Raw genomic sequence first — 14,143 nt, 5'->3', positions numbered from 1 at the left:
GACATCTTCAGGTGATGATGAGGCCTCTGTCCATTGACCTTGGCATATTTTGATAAAGCTTTGCAGCTGCGCAGAGAAAAGAAAGCTAAGCGAGAAATAGAAACCTAAGCAGGAATTTATACTTCCCCCCCTCTTCATTTACACAACAGTAGAATGAAACACCTCCAGCTCTCTTCTCAGACTTACCCCCTCCTCCCCCCGTTACTTATGGCAGCCAAAAGATGCAAAGCAATAGTAGAAGATCTTGAAGGCTGACATTGGCCCTTTCAGGAGACACTTTTTCCCAAGCAGGACGAAGCTTCTCTCTCAATGGGACCAAAAGGACCTCCACCCAATCATGATTCAAATTCATCTGAATTCAGGCCCTGGTCAACAGAATTCCCTTTTTTCTTTGCTAGTTTGGGCACAAGGAGCAAACAAACCTGAAGCTCTTAGTGACACATTCCCCAGCCCTTGTGGGATTCTCACCAGTTTGAAGGAGATACTAAACCATAGATGGTTCACAAAATGGAGCAGTGCGAGAAGGTAAGGGTGACGGTGGGGGATAGCGAAGTGGCCGGGTCCCTATCTTCCCCTCTCTCTCCCCCACTCTGTGTGTGTGTGTGTATCTGTGAATGTGTGTGTGTCTCCCTCAAAGCTGTGGCATGGCCAAGCCAGCAAGCTCTCCTTGGCGCTCTTCGCTACTTCTTTCATTTCTTCTTTTTCGAATCCAGACTGGCTGAACAACGATTGCCAGACCACAGTGGAAGCATCCATTTGGGCAACCCTCCTCCTCCTCCTCTTCTTCCTCCTCTCGCACCCGGCAGCTGTGGATGGATCAGGAGGGTGCAGTTGTGTGGGGAGACGCTCGCTCCTCAAGTGAGCAGCCACCCACCCCATACCAGGTTTTGCTGTGCTTTGGCATTTGTATGAGGAGCATCTCCCCGTGCGCATGCATCCTCCCGTCCCCTCCACAACCGCCGGTTATGAGAGGAGGAGGAGAGGGAGGAGGAGGGTCGCCCGAAGGGATGCTTTCACCACGGTCTGGCAATTGTTCAGCCAGTCTGGATTCCAAAAAGAAGAAATGAAAGAAGTAGTGAAGAGCGCCAAGGAGAGCTTGCTGGCTTGGCCATGCTGCGGCTTTCAGGGAGACACACACAGACACACACAGAGTGGGAGAGAGAGTCGGGAAGATAGGGACCCGGCCGCTTTGCTATCCCCCACCGTCACACTCACCTTCTTAGGCCAGGTAAGAGAGGTGAGGGTGAGGGGCAGGGCCATCCGCTTCATCAAGGTGAAGAGGGGGTGACCAAGCACAGGCGACTAGAAACCTGGGAACGGCAGCTCCTAAAGGGCTTTGAGGTCAGATGGCCTGGAGCGGCCAAGATCCGATTGAGCTTTGCATCACAGGTTCACCTGATTGCCCACTTCTTTGGTGTTGGCTTTACGGAGCCGTGGATTGAGGCCTGAGCTCACATGCAACAGCAGTGCCTTTAACTGCGCTCGCTTGTATGTGTCCAAATAATCCGGTGAAGACACCGGAGGAGTCACTCAGGTACACCTGTCCCCTCTGCAGTCCCCCTCCTGCAAAAAGCGGCCATTCCCTGAGCTAAGAAGGCAAGGAGCTGCGGCTCGACTCACCCAATTCCTAGGACTACCCCAATGGTCCCAATTCTTCTAGGAGAGGGCAGCTCCACCTGGCAATCCCCCTTTCCCTCGGTGCTCTGACTTCCCGTGGCCCGCCTCCAGCCTGAACACCAGGTCGGACCACTAGAAGGCCACTTCCCTGCTTCTCAATGGTGCTCCTGTACCAGCCACTGCAGGACCCTCCACCTCCTTCCCCAAATTCTCCCTCAACTTCGAAATGACAACGCCTGTTGCCTACATGGGTGCAACTGGGTGGGCGTGGCAGGGCCAACCAACGGTGAATATTCTGGGTCCAACAATGGGGTGGCATGTGGGAGAAGGAAGGGATGGTAGGCAAATGGTCCATGCTCTCTGGTCTCCCTCCCCCACACCTCTGCCTCACTGCCGGCAGGGTCCAGCAGCTGCGTGAATCCCAGCTAATCCCATGTGGAGAGGCTCATGTTCTCCTGTTGCTGGAAAAGCAAGAGAGTCTCTCCTGGCACAGCGAAAAGTTTGCAACTTCCTCTCCAATAGGGAAACAGGCGGCTCTGGGCGGCAGAGAAGCAGCCCACTTGAATCCTGTTTCTCTCTGCCACCCGGAGCTGTGCCGGGAAAGACTCTCTTGCTCTCCCAGCAGTAGGAGAATATGAGCCTCTCCACATGTCTTCCAGTACACCGAAATGTAGCTCGGGTCCCCACCAGTCTGCATCTCGCCCCCTGCCTGGATTCACCGCAGATGCTGGGCCTTATCTACTGGGGGTGAGGGTGGCGGGTGGCAGCAGCAAAAGGCAAGTGGGGTGGGGGGTAAAGGTGATTGGTAGTGGCAGGTAAGCGTCTGGTTCCCAGAGCTTGCAGATCCTCACTCACCCAGGGAGATTAGGCAGGGCCACAGCAGAAGGCATGCAGCAATGGCTGGCCTGGTGAGTGGGCAAAAGCAGTCTGCAGGCGATGCCACGCATGCGCGATAAGAACTGACTGGGTATTGGACTTCCGGTTTGAAGGGCTTCGGCGACAGGCAGAAATCCGCGATCATGTGCGGTTTCTGTCTGGGCTTGCCGCTGGAGCGCCCTGAGCCGGCTGGTTTGGGGGCTAAGCCATCCCGTAGAGATGGTGAAGAGGGAGGAGACCACCAGCAGGGTTCAGGAGAGCCACATATCTCCTCCCCAGCTGGCCATTACTCCCTTTCCCGAAGGCGGTTGCAGCGGTGGTCAGAAATGGCCACCACAAAAAAGAACTCGACTGGAAAAGAATGTGCAGGAGGAGGATAAGAAGTGAAAGTTTTGGCTGACCGGGTTAAATTGCAAAAGCAACAACCAAGATACCCTGGAATTTAAACTTACAAAAAACAACATCGCTCCCAAAGAAGAGTCGGAAGCAGCGAAGGAAAGTGAAAAGGGAAAGGTTTGGCTTTTTTTTTCTCTCTCCTTCCCTATACTGACAACTAAGAGACTTAAATAAGAAATCAGAAAAATCCGCTTTGACATCAATAGGCAATTAAGCTGAAAATAAAACAAAATGCCAAAGGGATAATAAAGATTTCTGGACATTAAAAACTTTCTTTCTCATAAGCAGGAAGGGAGAGAAAAAAATAAGGGCAGAATCTGGAAGAGGGAGGAGACTGCCTGGAATTAAAAAGAATCTACAGTAAAACTTCAACAAGACTTCTAAAAGATACATTTTAACTGAAACTTTGCAACTAAATAGTAACCCCAGGAAGAGAAAGTGAAAAAAAAAAAGCAAAAAAGAAACAGCTTGCGTGTATTTGGATTATTTGGTGATCTTTGGATTCTTGGTTATTATATTTGAATGACTAAAATCAATCGGGTGGTTGTTTAAAAATTTATACAATGACACCACTTCTGGATGAATTGAAAATGGAACTTAAAAAGTACAAAGAAGATGCACAAGAAGGGAAGGGTTCTTTTGGCTTCGTTTTTCAATTCTCAGAAATGGAGATTTGGAACTATGAGAAAGAACAAGAAACGACTGCAAAACAAGAAGACTGGGACAAAGAAGAAGCCATCTTTAATGAACAAGTAATTTTATGTGAGGAAGAAAAAGGAAAGGGGGGAAAGAGAATGGAGAATTTAAGACTTAAAAAAAACAACCAAAGAAAAGAAAAATAATTCGAAAAATAAGTATAATATTGGAAAGCAACAGAAAAGGGAAATACAGAAGAGAGAAATAGAGGTAGAGAGACAAGGGGGTAAAAAGGGGAGAAAGACGAAGAGAGGGAAGAAGGAAAGGATAAGAAGTTACAAAGGACCGGAACAAGATATAGAGAAACAGGACCTATTTAGAGATCATGGGTGAAAATCTAACTGAAAAAGGGATTCTGTAAAGGTACATAAGATTGTATTGTTGTATTAGTAATAGAAATAACTTTAGAAAATTGGAAACAACGTATGATTAAAATGAGGGATAAAATAGTTAGTGTAATTTAGTGACGTTTGTGAAAAAAATAAGTGAAAAAAAATAAATGAGAAAATTGAATGAGGGAGGAACAGGAACATTTTAATTAGTTAATGTTTTATAAAATATAAGTGAAGGGGGGGGGAATTAATTATGGAAAGCTTATAATTGTTCCCATAGAAGTATGATATTTAATTGAAAAGTAATGTTAAAGAAGTTAAGATTTTAATGAATATTAATATTAATGATCGAATTGAATTGGAATGGAATATGTTGTTTTAATTATATACATTTATAATTTTTTTCTTTTTTTAAGAGTACAGTGTGTATTTTAAGAATGTACCAAGCAGAATCCAAATGAAAGTTATGTATTATATTGAATGTTACAACTTTAGGGAAAAGATATAAAGGCATCATACTTCAATCAATAACTACAGGAACAATTTTGTTTAATGAGAAAAGATAATAGATAATTGGAACAGGACAGACAAAAAATATAAATACGATGATTTGAATTGAGATGAGATAATTAAAATAAAATTGAGAAAATTAAAAGAGAGGAGAAGCTATGCAGAAAATGTAAAATAGTAATAAGATATGGAATAGAATATAAAAATGAGCATGAACCTGAATTTGGGTCTGTACGAAGAATGTAACCCGGGATTACGCTACTTTCAAAAAAGATGTTTTATTTGTATTTTTTTTTCTCTTTGTGAAAACTCAAATAAAATAAAATAAAATAAAAAGAACTGACTGGGCACGGAGGGGAGGGGCAGGCGGAGAGGGGCAGGGCCAGTTAGTGGTGTGATTTGCCGGTTCTCCGAACTGCACAGAATCATAACAACTGGTTCTATAGAACTGGACAGAACCAGTACAATCCCACCACTGGTTCCATCTCTCCAGATTTTCTATTTAATAAAGTCCTTTTTTTTTTTTTTTTTTTTTGGCAATGTGAGATGCCAAAAGCAAAAGAGAGGAACTAAAGGAAAAATCTTCCAGAAGTTATATATCCAAACATTTGTAATTAGTGAGAGATTTTGTATTTACTTAACTGAAGACCAGAGGCTAATATCTAATATCTTGTCTTATATCCATTTTTACCTCCATTTTCCATGGACGGAGAGTCCTAACACATTTCCTTTGGCAATCCTATTTTTTTTCTGCTCAGTCCTTTCCTCAATCTGAATGTGTGGAAAGTTGTCATCCTGGATTTGTCAAGAGGGCTCGAGAAGGAGAGCCAGTTTGCTGTTATGACTGCATTCCTTGTCCGGAGGGGACCTTCTCCATTCAGAAAGGTGGGTGACACCAGAGGAAAATGGGAGGCCTGGTGGAACTGGATCCATCCAGAGCATTGTCATGAAAGTGTGAATTAAAACACACTTTTAAGCTTAATTGGTTTCTGGTTTATTTCCGAAATGCCTCATTTCTTATCTAAACAGAAGAGCAAAAAGACTGTGAAGGAAGGGTTGGATAGAGAAAGGTGGCTGTGGCAGATTGGACAAGCTTTACTACTGCCAGAGAAAATATTTCTTCTTTTTAGCTTGGATGTGTCCTTCCTTCCACATTTACTTCTCTAGGAACACCTGAGTTCCTTGAAACACAAGGAATTGTTTTAGGTCCACCTCCTGAAAGGAGGATTGCAATGCAGTCTACATGGGTTCCCTTTGAGGAACACTGAAAAGGTGTTACTGATGTCACGAGATATGGTGGCATGGATAGTTATGCACCCGTATCACCACTGCTCCAATGGCCATTCTATGGTGGTTTGACATTGAAATGAGACAATATGGTGGCATGGATAGTTAGCCACGGAAAGTCTCATGGGAAAGTTTGGAAAGTCCCATGAGAAAGCACAACTGTGTATCTTGTACCTTGAACTTTCACCCATTTTCCTATTCCTTCTAAACTGGCAGAATCAAAACAGAATGAGGCACTCTGAGCAAAGATACTCCTACCCCCACCAAGAATGCCCACATCTTCCTAGACTTACTGCTAGTTATACAAAGGCCTTACAGAAAATGATAAAATGATCAATAGGTTATATTACCACATTCCCTCCTTTTTTATTTATTCAAAGATAGGGGGTGTTTTAGTGGCATAGTACACAGTTCCCTCATGACCTGATCCCTCACGCCGGAAGACTGAGGTACACATTTGTAATAGATTAGGTATACATTGAATAAAACAACATAATAAGATACATATAGCAATAATAATAACAACCCCTTGCAATAAGGAGCGAAACCATGATCCATCAGGAAGCCAGGACCACAGACTGTCCCAGAATGATGCATTAAACCCATCGGCTCCAGATTGATGCTGAGCAATGCGATCTTCCATGTCCTGAACAGTCTTTGTAATGTTTGGCTCATAATTATGTATAAAAACACAACAATGCGAATGAATTAAAGCACAAACTCCTCCTTGGGCAGCTAACATAATATCTAAAGCATATCGATTTTGCAAAGTAACTGTACGAATTTCAGACATTTCTACATTAATCATCTTAATATTCTTTATAGTATCATTAAACATAGCAACAGTAAAATTATTTAAAATATGAATATCTCTATAGTTCATAGCAATTCCCAAAGGCGGGATGAGACCTCGAGAAATTTGTGTCCACAGATTACCTCCCATGGTTAGACCCGAATCCAATTCCCGACGATTTCGGATCCGAACCTCAGGAGGTAATGTATCTAACTTATAGATAACCGGAATGACAAACCCCAAAGTACATGTCCCTGACCAATTTGCAGGGATTTGTTGATATGCCCACAGTCCACATAAAAACCAAAACCCTTCCAGCTGTACATAACCTTGTTGACTTGCCGCTTGCATCAGCTGTTTCATGTCTAGATATTGATACTGGCCAAATCGTCAGACTCATTTTTCCCATTTACCCAAGTTATGTTGTTCTCTGAACCATTTGTCCACTTAATAGTGTAATTGCAGACACTATGATTCCCAAGAAATTGTGAGTTTGTAATGTTTTGGAAACATAAATGTGCTGGAGACTGCAGTGCAGTCTTCACCTTGACTGTAAAGTTCATGGCATATGAAATGTTATGCTTTCCGGTCTGCAAAGTAGACCGATTAAATGGAACTCCATGTAGAGTCAGTCCTTCTCCCACTCTCCCAGGAAGGTGCATACACAACCAACAATTGGTGATGTTCAAGTTTTTGGCAGTTGTGCGCAAATCTTTAATGTAATTATTATCGGTCCACAAATCATCGCCCAAATCTCCGGCACGCTGAACATGCTGTCGCTGCTCTCTCCGCACCCGAGCAGCCCAGGACAGATTAGGCAGAATCAACAGGATCAGGAACCACAGATGCGCCATCCTGCTCCTCCGAAACTTCCTTCACAGGTGCCTGCGAATGATCAGGCCGAACACACCGACCAGGAACCCAACGAATTTGACCAAGATGTTCAACTGCTGCATAACCACGTCCCCGTTATCAGCTCAGCAGGAACCCATGCCGGATCCGGAAGGAACCGCACCAACACCCGAGGTCTCACCGCATCTGTAGAAGGAGAAGAAAAATGCCTGCTGGCGCGCTACAGGGGGTTACCAGACAAATTTTAAAAATTTAAAGTATATAAAGCTAGATTTAATTGATCTTGAATCGCCGGAAGCCCCAGGAGCTTCCCTCCTTTTTATTTAATTTAGTCAACATGGTCTTGAGCGTGGCATGTGAGCAACAAAACACACATTCACACACTGCTCCAAACATCCTTGTAACAGCAAAAGCAATCTTAAAATATCAGGTGATATTCCAGGAGACAAATAAGAACCTGCTACAAAGGGTAACAAATTATACACATACAATGAATCCACTATTAAATTAAAATCCTGATTGTGAAAATTTTGAAAAGCCAAAACTACAGCAGCAAGTTCTGCCTGCTGGGCAGACTTCTGCTCTGAAGTTACTTTTGTATGCCAAATTCCAGATTTATCTTTCCAAACACAAGCACCAAAAACTTTCCCTCCATCAGTAAAAACTGTAGGAGCATCTGATATGCCCAATGGTATCCTTTCTTACATTTTGGGCACACTGATTTAGGACGAACACCCTGTCCCATTGATCTCTTATTCTGCTGACTTTGACCTCCTCCAGGAGCCCGACATTGCGCTTTAAAATGTCCAGGCTTCCCACAATTGAAACAATTCCCCTTTTGAGCATGTCCTGTTTGTAAAGCCAGAGCTAAAGTTTCCATGTTAAAAGACTGACTCCCAACCTTCCTACATGCATTAATCAAATCTGCGATTTCTCTCTCTCCACTTGCTACCAGTGGATTTAAAATCTTTTTGCAATCTGTGTTAGCTTGTTCTACTGCTAACTTAAAAGCAACTCTTTCTGGGCAAATTGATTATCAATTTGTCTTTCAATAGCCAATTTCAATCTGCTAATGAAATTTTCATAGGGTTCATTGTTCCCTTGTTTGATGTTAGTAAAGGTCTTCTCACCACCTTCGCCGTCAGGGAGAGACCCTATGGCTTGAAAAATTATTTGTGGGAGAAGAATGAACCCTTCCTCAGGCATACCATCTCTCTGTTGTTCCACTGTTGTAAAATTACCAGTTCCGTAAAGCTGATCTGGGGTAACATTTGCTGTTCCCCTCTGGACTGCCAGCTGTCTCCATTTCTGATCTAACACCAAATATTGAGCTGGAGTTAAAATCATATTCAACAGAGCTTTCCAGTCAGCCGGAATCATTTTATTTCCATAACCAACTGCTTCTAACAATGCCTGAGTATATGGCGTTCTAACAACATATTCTTTTGCTGCTTGCTTAATTTCCCTCAAAATTCTGAGCTGTAAAGGCTTCCACTCCCGCTGCGGATTTAATGCAGCATCCATGACAATTTCTACTGGATTAAGTTGAACTTCTACTCCAAACTCCACCAAATCATCTCCTGATAATTCCCCTCTATTCTTTGCTTCTTGAATAGCTGCAGTAACAGCATCCACCTGAACCCTTAAAGGTAAACTCTTATCCTCTGACAAAGTATTTCTAGCGCCAGACAGTCCCCAGATTTATCTGGAGGTGCCGTCGGCGGCAACAAACGTACCGCATGGTAAAGCGGCAAACCTTCTTCGGGGGTGATAGGAGCGGTTGTTCATAAGTAGCTAATGCATCCATAATCACTCTCCAGGTTAACAAAATTGAAGAAGGGGCACGAGGCTCCTCGTGCAAAAATTTCCCTATCTTTTCCAGGACTCTACTTTAATACTACCTCCCTCCGGATATGACTTAATATTTTTCCAAACATACTGTAGTAAGTCCTCAATTTCTTTCTTTCCTACAGCACAACCCCTACTGCCAATTCCAAACCCAAAACTATTCCCAATGATCCCTCTCAATTCCCTGATGTGCTCTTTCTGAGCCTTCGAGAGATCTCCCCCATACTCACGAAAAGAATCTATCTTCGTCCAGCGAAGAAGATGAGGGCCCAGTCGGCGTCCGCGACGATGAGTATAGGATGCGGGAAGCGTATAGCCTTCAAGCTATCACGTCGGGGTCACCATTTATGGTGGTTTGACATTGAAATGAGACACAGGGAACTGTCTCTGAGAAAAATGCCAACCCTGAGAGAACTCAGGTAGCAGTATTTATTGAGAAAAACACAAGCAAAATATACAGTATGCATATTCAGAAAACAATGACCTCAACAGGAGATTACTTCACCAGCATGAGAACACACAATCTTGGAAAGTCCCAGATGTTACCTTGCTAGGATGAGATCATATAGCCACGGAAAGTCTCATGGGAAAGTTTGGAAAGTCCCATGAGAAAGCACAACTGTGTATCTTGTACCTTGAACTTTCACCCATTTTCCTATTCCTTCTAAACTGGCAGAATCAAAACAGAATGAGGCACTCTGAGCAAAGATACTCCTACCCCCACCAAGAATGCCCACATCTTCCTAGACTTACTGCTAGTTATACAAAGGCCTTACAGAAAATGATAAAATGATCAATAGGTTATATTACCACACATTCCAAATTATTTGCAACAGTCACTTGATCTTGCCATCTTGCACGTACGTTTCTCTAGAAAGATTAATTGATTCATTATTTTCCTTTAGTAATGGAGGTTCTTATCAATATTCTGAACATTACAAAGGAAATCTTTCAAGTCCAAAGCTTCCCTCAATTTCCTAGCCTATCAAAAATATACTGTAGCTATATTTTTTAAAAAAGTGATACACTTGTTTTTTGTCTCTGGAGATATTAAGAAATCCATCCTGGAAAATGCTCCTGATAATCACTTGTTCCCAAAGAATGTACAATATATCTTGAAATGCAAAGGACAAAGAAATATGGGGTTGGTTTTGTTTTTTCTTAGATACAGAAAAATGCACCAAATGTCCGGATGATAAATTCCCAAATAAAAAAAGAGTCCAATGTATCCCCAAAGTTATAACCTTCCTGTCGTATGAAGAACTTCTGGGCATCATCCTGGTCTCTTTTGCCCTATTCTTGTTCCTAACCACAAGCCTTGTTTTAATCATCTTCATTAAATACCAAGAAACTCCCCTTGTCAAAGCCAACAACCGGGACCTCTCCTACATCCTCCTGGTCTCCCTCCTGCTTTGCTTCTTGTCTCCTTCTCTCTTCATTGGTCAACCAAGGAAAGCCACCTGCCTTCTCCGACAAACGGTCTTCAGCATCATCTTCTCAGTTGCCGTTTCTTCTCTCTTGGCCAAAACCCTCATGGTGGTGCTGGCTTTCCTGGCCACAAAACCAGGAAACCGAGCGAAGAGATGTTTGGGAAAGAGCTTGGCCAACTCCATCATCCTGTCTTCTTCTGGTGTCCAAGTTATCATCTGCTCCATCTGGCTGGGAGTTTCTCCCCCCTTCCCTGACTCTGACCTCCTCTCCCAGCCTGGAGAGATCATCCTGCAATGCAACGAAGGGGCTGTTGTCATGTTCTACATCACCCTCAGCTACATGGGCTTCCTGGCTACCATCTGCTTCACAGTGGCTTTCCTGGCCAGGAATCTGCCTGGGGCCTTCAACGAAGCCAAGCTGATCACCTTCAGCATGCTGGTCTTCTGCAGTGTTTGGGTGACTTTTGTGCCCACCTACCTGAGCACCAAAGGGAAACACATGGTAGCTGTGCAGGTCTTCGCCATCCTGGCCTCCAGTGCTGGTCTGCTGGGCTGCATCTTCATCCCCAAGTGCTACATTATCCTTCTGAGGCCAGAGCTGAACACAAAGGAGCATCTCACAGCCAGAACAAATGTAAAAACATGAGATATAGCATCATTATGATAGTGGAAGAATTGTTAATGTTTCTTTTATTTGATTTCCATTTTGATAGTATGCAGGAGTCAAAGAAAATGATATCTGTATGTTACAAAATGGGGAATTGTTGAACGACTGGAATTCTTGCAGTTCCCTCCCATCTCAATAAATATTGCTAAAGAGACCACTGTAAAATTCAGATGAATTCAGCTGTTCGGCAACAGCTACTGAACATGATACCTTATAAAAAACGATTGACGCACTTGTTCCCACTGACAGCAGCTAAACATGTGGGTGGGTGGTGAGAGAATGTGTAGGAAAAGAGATCAGGAGGAAGCTGTGGGAACCAAACACCAGCCTGGTTGCCTGATCCTCTCCCTAAAAATGCCAGAATGATGTGAAATGCCATGCTTGACTGGCTCCCAGCTGAGGAGGGAAATCTTCATCCATCTTATATGAGTCTTTCTTGATTTCCTGATAAAAACCCCTTTGCAGAAAGAATTCAGCAGAACAGCTCTCTGGGATTTCAGTTTGGGAGTGTATGTACTTCACAGCAAAAAAAAAAAAAAAAAAGTAAATAAAAAATTAAGTTTGTAAAGAAATTTCCATTGTATATTGTTTTTTTTCAACAACCAGAGAAATAAAATAGCCGTTTTCAATGTCTTACTTCAAACTTGAGTGATGAAGACTCCCAAGATAAAGTCTGCAGAGTTTGATGCAAGCATGGCATGACCAGTCTGCTACTTTTCTTGACTACTGCAAATGCTGGTATTGTGGTTTTCTAGGGGTTTGGACTAAAATGTGGATTTTGTTTTTAACACTCATATTTAACAACATATTTCCACATAGGGGAATTCAACAATTGGAGAAGGCATCTCATTTGAGGCATTGCAGCAGGTATTCAAGGGGAGTTGGACTGTTTGCTTGTGGCTATGTAGAGATTCTAGGCGATTCCTCTTTTAACTCCATCCCCAGGTTCTGCCTCTTCTTCCCCTAGACCTCCAAACTCAAAAAGACTCCTGACTCACAAATCTGACTGGAACATCTGGACAAGAGAGAGGGGGTGAGGGAGGGAGGGAGAGAGGGAGATTTCAGAATTGGTGGGCAGGCAAATCACAGTCTCCATTCTTCAAGAACTTCCTGTTCAGGGTGGATTTTCAAACATTCAGTCATGTGGTCTCCTACCTTGAGCAGGCAACTCCGACTTTGCTCCAGCTGCTCTTCCTCTCTAATGGATTTTTTCCTGGCTCATCCAGATGCTTCAGGGACTTCTTCACTGGGCTCATCAGCTCTTTGCACTTGGGAGACAGAAAAAGCAAAGCTCCATGTGAGTCGCACATCAGAAGGAAGGCGAGGAAAGCGAGACCCCGATTGAGGCAACCTTTTGAGGCTAGGGGCCCATTTGAATCTGGGGGAGGGGATCTGCTGTGGGCACCCTCTCAAAATGGCAGCCAGAGGAGTCTTCCCGTTCCCAAGACAAGTCACCAGGCTACAGAGAGGACAACGTTGGAGTGGGAGGTTCCACTCTTGCAAAGCAGACTCTCTCTTTTCATCCCATTCTCAGAAGATCTACAATTCTCCTGTGTTAGAGGTAAACTGGTTGCGGGAAAAGTCCTTTTCCGTTGAAATGAACCTGCCAGGGACCGTGTTTGGCTTTCCAGCATGTCAGCCACCTTAACTGAGAAGGGGAAGAAAGCGAGAGGGCGAAGGAACCTGAGGTGTATCCAGAGAAACACCTGGAGCCACACGGTCTCCAGCCCCAGTTGGCTGAGCAAGAACAAGCAAGCGAAAGCGATCCAGAGTTCAGGATGGGATTTAACGCTCGTCTGGGGAGGCCCTAAAATCTTGGAGATGGTGCGAGAGGTTCCCACCTTTCTTGAGGTGAATTCATTCAGGTGGAGGAAGGGAGCTTTTGTTTCGATCCAGAGGGACCGATCGTTTCATGAAAGAGGCAGCCCTCAACTTACAACCATGAGAAGCTACAGCGGCACTGAACCAAGTGACTTATGACCCTTATGGCTGTTGCAGCATCCACTAAGAGATGGCAGGGGGTGTTTGAGGTGCCGGCCCGCAGGCTCACCCCATTGACTGTTGCACTACCCCAAAACCGGCGCCTCAATACGGCAGCACATTGGGAAATTAGAGCAAAGCCGCCACGACCACATTCGAGGCACCGGCTCTGGAGTGGTGCAACAGTCAATGGGGTGAACCTGCAGGGCCGGTACCTTGAACGCCCCCTGCTGCCTCTTAGTGCCCCCTGACGGCCCCCTTGGGGACGCTAATAGATGGCAGGGGGCATTCGAGGCACCGGCACCACAGGCTCACCCCATTGGGAAGAGAGTTTAAAAGAGATGCAAGCTGAGTGCGGTGTCTGCTGGGAGCAAACGTGAGTTTACCTTGTGTTGACTTGGCTTATCTGTGTTCCTGGCGTCTTCCCAACCGTGTTGAGTTATTGCCATGCCTTCAAGTCTGGAATTCCTTCTCCTGCCCTGCCGAACTGATGACCTCCTCTTGCCTTGATTGGACTTCTAGTTACAGTGTTTGTTGACCACGTTTTGGTCTTGATTCTCTGCAGCCCAAGGCTGTTCCTGGGAGAGTTTTCCTCCAGCCCAGAAGGTAACCACGACATTGGGGGCAAAGTTGGATAAAGGGACTCCTACTGATTATCTGACTGGGTTGCCTTTGGGTCATCACGGTTAAAAGGTGCAGGTGTGAATGCAGCCACTGGGGAAGACAACGGGTTCAGTGGGTCGTGTGGATCTCACAAGAGTCAGTCGGGTGGGGTGGTAGTTGAATCCCAGGGGCCCCTGAGTTCCAGTCCTGCCTGGGGTGCCAAGCCAGCTAAGGCTCTGGACCAGCCGCTCTCTCG

General features: G+C 44.5%; 1 protein-coding gene and 1 long non-coding RNA gene across 4 annotated transcripts in view; one reads left to right on the top strand and one right to left on the bottom strand.

Moving 5' to 3' along the window:
- The window catches only part of LOC148128612 (vomeronasal type-2 receptor 26-like), a 38,033-nt gene extending 32,449 nt beyond the window's left edge, over nt 1-5,584 (top strand). Inside the window, exons 6-7 of one of the 3 annotated variants that reach the window (XM_087948728.1) lie at nt 5,186-5,312; nt 5,457-5,584. In XM_087948728.1, coding sequence (XP_087804854.1) covers nt 5,186-5,312; nt 5,457-5,491 — 162 coding nt within the window. In that variant the 3' untranslated portion in view covers nt 5,492-5,584. Of the gene's footprint in view, nt 1-5,185; nt 5,410-5,456 lie in introns of those variants that run through there. The other 2 variants (XR_015746231.1, XM_087948729.1) reach the window with 2 other exon arrangements.
- Nucleotides 5,585-11,943: 6,359 nt separating this feature from the next.
- On the bottom strand, nt 11,944-13,939 carry LOC148128611 (uncharacterized). Its single transcript, XR_015746232.1, has 3 exons — nt 13,671-13,939; nt 12,460-12,572; nt 11,944-12,319 (listed from the first exon to the last, which is right to left on the bottom strand). It is a non-coding gene; the product is annotated as an uncharacterized LOC148128611 (long non-coding RNA).
- Nucleotides 13,940-14,143: the final 204 nt, after the last annotated feature.

This window comes from Notechis scutatus, unplaced genomic scaffold (assembly GCF_049901735.1).
Source record: "Notechis scutatus isolate UNSWTSFEM ecotype Mainland unplaced genomic scaffold, rNotScu1.2 NSCUCTG99, whole genome shotgun sequence".
Lineage (NCBI taxonomy): Eukaryota > Metazoa > Chordata > Lepidosauria > Squamata > Elapidae > Notechis > Notechis scutatus.
Note: the sequence above shows the minus strand (reverse complement) of the source record. Positions and strands in the feature narration are given on the sequence as shown.